At 41.5% G+C, this 6,749-nt stretch overlaps 3 protein-coding genes across 6 annotated transcripts in view; 1 reads left to right on the forward strand and 2 right to left on the reverse strand.

The window, feature by feature from the left end:
- The window catches only part of LOC109512245 (collagen alpha-2(I) chain), a 13,420-nt gene extending 13,098 nt beyond the window's left edge, over nucleotides 1–322 (reverse strand). Inside the window, exon 1 of the mRNA XM_019863851.1 lies at nucleotides 223–322. The gene's annotated coding sequence lies outside the window, so the exon portion shown is untranslated. The remainder of the gene's footprint in view (nucleotides 1–222) is intronic.
- snrnp48 (small nuclear ribonucleoprotein 48 (U11/U12)) lies at nucleotides 236–5,411 on the reverse strand. 3 transcript variants are annotated; one of them, XM_019863853.1, is made up of 10 exons: nucleotides 5,037–5,411; nucleotides 4,422–4,535; nucleotides 4,290–4,350; nucleotides 4,131–4,211; nucleotides 2,925–3,107; nucleotides 1,786–1,907; nucleotides 1,594–1,715; nucleotides 1,397–1,516; nucleotides 1,212–1,312; nucleotides 236–323 (listed from the first exon to the last, which is right to left on the reverse strand). In XM_019863853.1, exons 1-9 carry the CDS (start codon nucleotides 5,178–5,180, stop codon nucleotides 1,225–1,227), a joined length of 1,035 nt encoding a protein of 344 aa, XP_019719412.1. In that variant the 5' UTR covers nucleotides 5,181–5,411; the 3' UTR covers nucleotides 236–323; nucleotides 1,212–1,224. The 3 variants fall into 3 exon arrangements, with proteins under 3 accessions (XP_019719412.1, XP_019719413.1, XP_019719411.1); XM_019863854.1 differs by lacking the exon at nucleotides 236–323 and having other exon boundaries at nucleotides 1,160–1,312; nucleotides 1,397–1,513; XM_019863852.1 differs by lacking the exon at nucleotides 236–323 and having other exon boundaries at nucleotides 1,160–1,312.
- Nucleotides 5,412–5,449: 38 nt separating this feature from the next.
- Nucleotides 5,450–6,749, forward strand: part of sri (sorcin) — a 5,868-nt gene continuing 4,568 nt past the window's right edge. Inside the window, exon 1 of one of the 2 annotated variants that reach the window (XM_019863855.1) lies at nucleotides 5,450–5,731. In XM_019863855.1, coding sequence (XP_019719414.1) covers nucleotides 5,693–5,731 — 39 coding nt within the window. In that variant the 5' untranslated portion in view covers nucleotides 5,450–5,692. The remainder of the gene's footprint in view (nucleotides 5,732–6,749) is intronic. The other variant, XM_019863856.1, reaches the window with a different exon arrangement.

Consider the following 6,749-nt stretch of genomic DNA (forward strand, 5'->3'; position numbering starts at 1 on the left):
TTTTTTTCTGCCGTTATTTTGACATATAAAAGGCTTTGGTATGTTAGAAGGATTTTTTGCTCTTTATAAGCATTTTTTGGGATACAGGTTGGCGCTCCGAAAAGTTGACAGGTATGCAAATGTTTTGCATTTATTTTTAGCTGTATGAAAAGTGGTGTATCGTTTGTTTTATAAATGTCAAGACGCAATTAAAAAGGGAGTGAAATAAAAGAGTAGGGTGACCTTTGAGCCTCAACTGGTGTGGCAAGCTAGTCCAACATTCCGTGGCTCGAGTTGGCAAAATCCCGCCAGCCAATCAGGAGGTGAGGAGGGCTGAGTCGACCCTGACAAACAGAAAGAGAGAGCAGCAGTGTTCACATTTTCATTTTAGTTCTGTACGCACATGAAAAGTATTTAAAAGATAAATAAGGCGTTAAAATTTGACTTGTCACACACAAATTGTTTTGTGTGTGTGTGCATTTCCACTTTTCTGCGGGGAGGGGATATATAATATGTACATCAGGCGAGCCAATTTACATACTCTGCATAGAAATGCACCAAGAAAAAATGTTTATGAATATGAAAAAAAAATAAATCTAATGAGATGAAATTGAAACCCCCCCCAAAGATTAAAAATTCACATTTTAAAAAATTCACAAGAAAAATATCCACAAGTTACTCTTTATTTCTGAATGAATAGTAATTATCGGTCTACATTTCTATAGTAAAAAAGTTCTTGTAAAAAAATATTGGGATTGAACTTTGAGATTTACATTTCGGAATGTAAAACGTTCCAAACAAAACATACAAATTAATGCGCAATTGTTTTTTGATTAAAAAACAAACAAACTTTTTTTTGGTTGTCTTTTGATTAAAAAACAAAAACAAAAAAAAAACAACTCATTTTTTTCCCCCATCCAACCTTATCCTGCATGTTTTTTGGTATACAGTTTGAGGTCATTCCAAAATGCAGCACTCATGAATCACATTTTCAAGTTCGGTGTTACAAAAAGAACACTAAGAGGGGATCAATAGGAACAAAACATGGAACTCACACAAATGACAATCGCATTAGCAAACGTAACCTGACGTAGTACCGGCACTAACCCAAATGTATTTGCTATTTACAAGGACTTATAATAAACTTCAAATATCACAACACGCATACAAAAAAAAACGGTTACAGTTGAAAAAAAAAAAGTGCCCTATTTATGTTGCACAATTTTATTGACATGAGTTATCTGGTCAGGAACTGTCACTCCTCCCTCGCTCGTCTTTCCTTTTCTTTTTCTTCTTCTTGCTGTCATGGTGTTTGTCCGGGGAGCGGGAAACCCTGCGCAGGTTCAGACGGTTAGGATTCATCAAAGACGACTCGGAATTCTCACGTGATGGTAAATCGCAGGAAAACAAACGTCACCTTTTCCTTTTCTTCTTCTTGCTTTCTCTCTCGCGGCTCTTCTCGCGGCTACGGCGGTGTCTGGTACGCGATCGGCGGGACTCCGAGGACAAGGATCGCCGTTCATCCAGCCGACGCCTGCCGGACGCAAATACCAAATGTCCACAAAATGAATACGTGGACCATCACTTTTAGCGTGAAAAGAAGATAAGTAGAACCTTTGGGATGTTCCTTCTCTGGCCTCATCCTGGTCTTCTTTTTCCTTGTCCTCCTCTTCATGCTCATCCTTCCACTGTCTGGCCAGCTCCTCCGAATGGACCTGGATGACTTCTCGGATAACCTGTGAGGCGATGCGATTGTTATAGCCTCATGAAAACAACTTCCGACTACACCCCCTTGGGCGCTCGTACCTCCGTGTAGGACTTCTTGGTGATGTGGACGTTCTTGGCGCGGTAGGACTGCCGCCGCCTCTTGTAGTCCCGCATCTCCGCCATCAGCTCCAGATGCGTCTTTGGCTCATTCTGTTCTTCGGCTGTTCACAAACAGAGTTCTTTGTGTACAAGGATTAAACCTCTTACGGAATGACTTATTTCCAGAGGTGGCAAAAGTACTCACACTCTACTTAAGTAGTAGAAGTACAGATATTTGAGTTTATATATTTAAATAAATAAATAAAAATCTCTGGTAAAAGTAGAAGTACTGATTCGCCAAAAAATTAAAAAAAAAAAACAAGAACAAAATCTGAAACGCACTGAAGTATTATTCTTGTTTCCATAACACAACATGCAGTTCCTAATTTCATTTCAAAACAGTTCCTTGGGACCGCAATGGTCTAAAGCGGTGCTTTGGTGTAAGTGAAGCTCATCAACTCAATTCAATTTAGTTACTTGGCACCAAGATGGCAGAAAAACTTGGCTGTTGTCTAAATGAAGGTCCTTAACTCACGTCAACATACACTCGTTGCCACGAGATGTCTGGGAAAAAAAAAACGTTTTTTTTTAAGCAAACAATGGACGATAAGTTAAAAAAAAAATCTGAATAGAAGAAAATCATCATTCTCCCATTTACAATGAAGATTTTTGAACACCAGAAGCACCTCCCACTGAACATTGGGCAAGCACCATCGCTGTAAACTCATTTGTATTCTTCGACATTTAACTCAGCATGACTCAGATTTGATCTTAGTTTGACTGTTTGGTGGCTTTCCACCATCTTTGTTACTGATTTATTGCTTCATTGTTGTTTATGTTAGTTACTCCATGTATAGCACTTCGTATGCAGCGATGGCTGTTTGAAAGTGCTCGAGAAATACAGTTGAGTTGCTTTGCAGGCTGGCTCAAGTCTATGCATTCGTTGCGTCGTCACCTCTGCATGTTGAAAAAGTAACAAGTCCATTTCTGAAACTGAGGAGTAGAAAGTACCTGTTTTCAAATGCCGGTTGATAAATTTCTTTTTAATGTGGTCAGGCAAGTAACCATTCAAGTATAGATACCCGAAAAATCGACATAGATGCAATAACTAAGTATTTGTATTTCAGCTTCTGTCTCACCCTTCTTTAGCTTGGACACCAGATCTACATAAAGCTCCTCGTTGCCCGAGGCGGCGACGGCCTTCTCTTGGTTGAGGACGCCGATCACGTGGTCGTAAAGCGCCAGCCGGTCGGCCACGGTGAGGTCGCACACGGCTCGCTTGTGGTTCTGCGGCACGTCCACGGGCTGGTAGGAATAATGACCTGATGGATCACCAGAGATCAATTACACAATCACACGCACACACAGATTTTCTCATGGCACACATCTCTCACGGGCGACTAATGTGCAACAGCAAAGTGGGTGGGAATCCCTGGACTTGGTGAAGTGCTGACTCCCTGAGTGAAAATCCAATTTTTATGGCGACTCACTTTAAGGTGGGAGAATTATGGTTAAATGAGCCAGAGTTGAGTTGAGTAGTGGCTTTAAGTGGGCTCTGTTCATTTGCAGAGTCTGCACATTTCTCCAATGAGACCACATAAGGTGGCTAAAATTGCTGTGAATAGATTTTATTTTATTTTATTTTAAAAGCAGTTGCGAAAGGGGCCGGAAGAGTCACTAGTTTGGCAACATTGAGTAGTAAGTATCCCTTGCTTCGTTGCTCGTCGGTGGTTAGAAAGGATATGATTTTGATATAATAATGCACACACAAATGACTATACCCGGTGATGCGGATTGAACACAAAGTGGATAACACACAGGCATAAAAAAAGGTTGTCAAATCTGTATGAGCATGACTCCATCACCAGCATTTTCAGTGCTCTGCTGCCCTCGTGTGGTCACTGGTGGCAAAACAGAGCAGTACCCTTGGTTGGGATTTCAAGGCCGGCCGAAGGTCAAGGTTTGGGAGGTCCATTGATCCGATGACTGACTAGCAGTTAATTTATCAATAAATGAATGCTTTTCAATGGAAAAAAAAATATTCACGAGGATACGAAAGTGAAAGTCTTTGGGTAATTGAGGCTCGCCTGAAGCTTTTTGTAATTGCCTACAAATTCCACAAGATGGTGGCAAAGCACTGCTTAGATATTGGACGGATCTATGGGCTGACCGAATAAAGCTCCTTCCTTCACTTACTACAAAATCGTTCCTTGTCACCAAAGCAATACTTTATTTCGTGAGCCAGACTTCTAAAGGAACCGACCTGCGCTGCTTGGTGGAATCAAGAGTGAAACTATGCTTTTAAGAACCAACAGCTGCAGTTTTGAACAAAACAAGGTCAGTACCTTGCCAGAAGACGCCCTCCATCTTCATGAGCGGGGCAGCAGCTCTGGCCTGAAGGATCACCTGATTCTGAAGGCTTTTGTCTGCGGGAAGACAGCGGCTCATGATAATTACGTCACAAAAAACATTAATATGATCTCCTTAGGGAAGTCATCACTCACCCATTGTAAGGCTGCGGATGCTGGTGTTGATGTAAGATGGGGAAGTGTCACAAATCTCTGCCTGTAAGACAGCAAATGTTATTTTCCAGCATGACAACACAAGTGAAAGTCGAACGAGTAAAATGGCGAAACCTGCTCTTCTGAAGAATAGCCCATCTTGGTAAGATAACATGAAGCTTTGTGTCTCTCCATGCTGCGCACAGGGACACGATGGCCGGGATCGTAGGGACACAGTTCCATTGGCTCCTGGTTTAAAAAAAAAAACGATAAATCACATCACATGAAAAAAAAATATCTAATTAAGAAAATTATTGCTTTCTGGCTAGTACTCCTCTTAGTTGTATCCCTATGGCTGAATTTAGCATGATAGAATCATCTCCTGACATCTGTATTTTGGCCTGTTTGGTGTTTTTTCCCTCAAACCTTCCCTCCTGCTCTTTGAGGGGGCCGAGTGCCGGTGAATGCAGTTTGGTTGCTGTGGTGGTAGAGGATTCAACATCCACCGACTTGGAAAGGTCCAAAGGAGAACCATTTCCGTTGAGGTGTTTACCTGTTTTCATGACATTTTCTATCATCCTGTTTAAATTAACATTGTACAGTTCTATGTATTTTTGGGGGGCGGATGAAGTGGTTAGACCAGAAGATGCCCTTGATATTTGTGAACTGTTGCTTCCTTTGGGGGTTTATAAATCACTTGATATCTCTTTTGTCGATTTAGCTGATACTGTTAAGTTATGTTATGGTTACCTTGTGCTGTTCGTTGTCCTGCGACCATCCCAGTGCGTCGTACATGTCTTGTATCTGCTTCTGGCAATTTTTGGTAAACTCCACTAATTCCTGTAGGCGATCCATTCGCTCCCGCATGGTTGTGATTTTCAAAGACTCCGACATTTCAGTGGCTATAGGTCCAGATATACGCAATCAAAATCATCGATGTTTCGTTCCTACTGCTTTGCTACAAACTCCATATTTCCGAGGAATGACGTCAGAATTTCTTCGTTGTGCGTTTTACAATCATACCGGATTGTTCAGCACGCCATCTACAGGAAAGTTCCTTTATAGGTCAGGTGGTCAGTCTCGGCCAATCAGAATGCCACCTAGTGGATAGGCTATCTTCGAACAAATTGTTATTTTTTCCGTCTTTCGAGACACCTCTTGTCTACCGATTAACATTTTCGACCTTCAAAACTGTTTGGATATTTTGTCGGAGTTGTTAATCAATTGTTTCACCGTGATTCTCTGCTGACACGCCCTCGAATACGAAAAGGCACTCTAGTTTATGATTGGTGGACACTTGTGCGCTGACAAAACCGGAAAATTTTTCAAGAGGAGATAAACTGGTCGAATAACCTTCGTACGCTTTCGATCGTCCGCATTTGAAATCGTCTTCGACAAGGTTAAAAATGGCTTACGCGGGATACGGCGCCGCCCCGGGAGGAATGGTAAGAAGGGCGAGGATTCAAATAAGCGTCGACCAGAAAAATGCTTCGGTCCCGGGCTTGTACGAGTTCTGTGCGTGCGACAGGGGGACGGAAGGAGAAGTGGAGCGAGATTCAATTGATGAAAAAAAACAATGCACAAACTAGAACGTTATTGCACAACTGACTTAATCGATATTTTACCCGTAATCAATCATCTAATTAGCTAGATATGAGCACGAGTCATGCTAGCCTCTACGGAAGTGAAGTATTAATGTTTTAGAAATTTATTTTTTTTCAGCAGGTTTGCACCCATTTACAATTACAAGTTTTACCACATAAGAAATGGTTAATGATTGTAGATTTACTTGCAGCAAGGCGTCAACTTAACTCTTTGATCTTTGGTTTTGTTAAGTGTGGGTTTTTCTTTCCTCCCCATGGATTGAAATGTATATAGGCTACAGGAGTAACAATCGGGCGTCACTAGGCTTCAAGAACAAGGGGGGCTTTAGCCCCAAGGGGAACACGGCCTCTTTAGGGGGGTCCGGGGGCATGCCCCCCCGGGAGAATTTTTTTTATACATTCCATTAAAAATCCATCAATTTCGTGCACTTTGAGAGCAAAATGAAGAGGCTATGAAGAACTACACTCATCACATTAGTATCCTCTTTACTATGATTGGGCTTCCTCCCCTGGACTTTAACTGGACTAGATAATAGAAATTAGAAAGAGTTCAAAAGTTCAATCTTGGTTGTTCAAGGGAATTAGAAGGATGCGCGATAACATAACCTATATGACAGTCGGCCTATATACCTCTCTACCAAAATGTATTAATATATGCTTAGCCCCCAGAAGACTATGTATTTTGAGATGTCTGCCGTGATATGCAATTTAAGTTAGTACAATGAGATGCAAAAGCTTCATCACTTTGGAAAAACACAAGTTTGCTGCTTAATACTTACTGTAAGCTCCGATTGCATTTTGGGAACAGCCTTGCAAGTAAAATTAGCCTTGAGATCTGATAGACTCACCTGTCCAGCAG

Source organism: Hippocampus comes, unplaced genomic scaffold (genome assembly GCF_001891065.2).
Source record: "Hippocampus comes isolate QL1 unplaced genomic scaffold, H_comes_QL1_v1.1 scaffold249, whole genome shotgun sequence".
Lineage (NCBI taxonomy): Eukaryota > Metazoa > Chordata > Actinopteri > Syngnathiformes > Syngnathidae > Hippocampus > Hippocampus comes.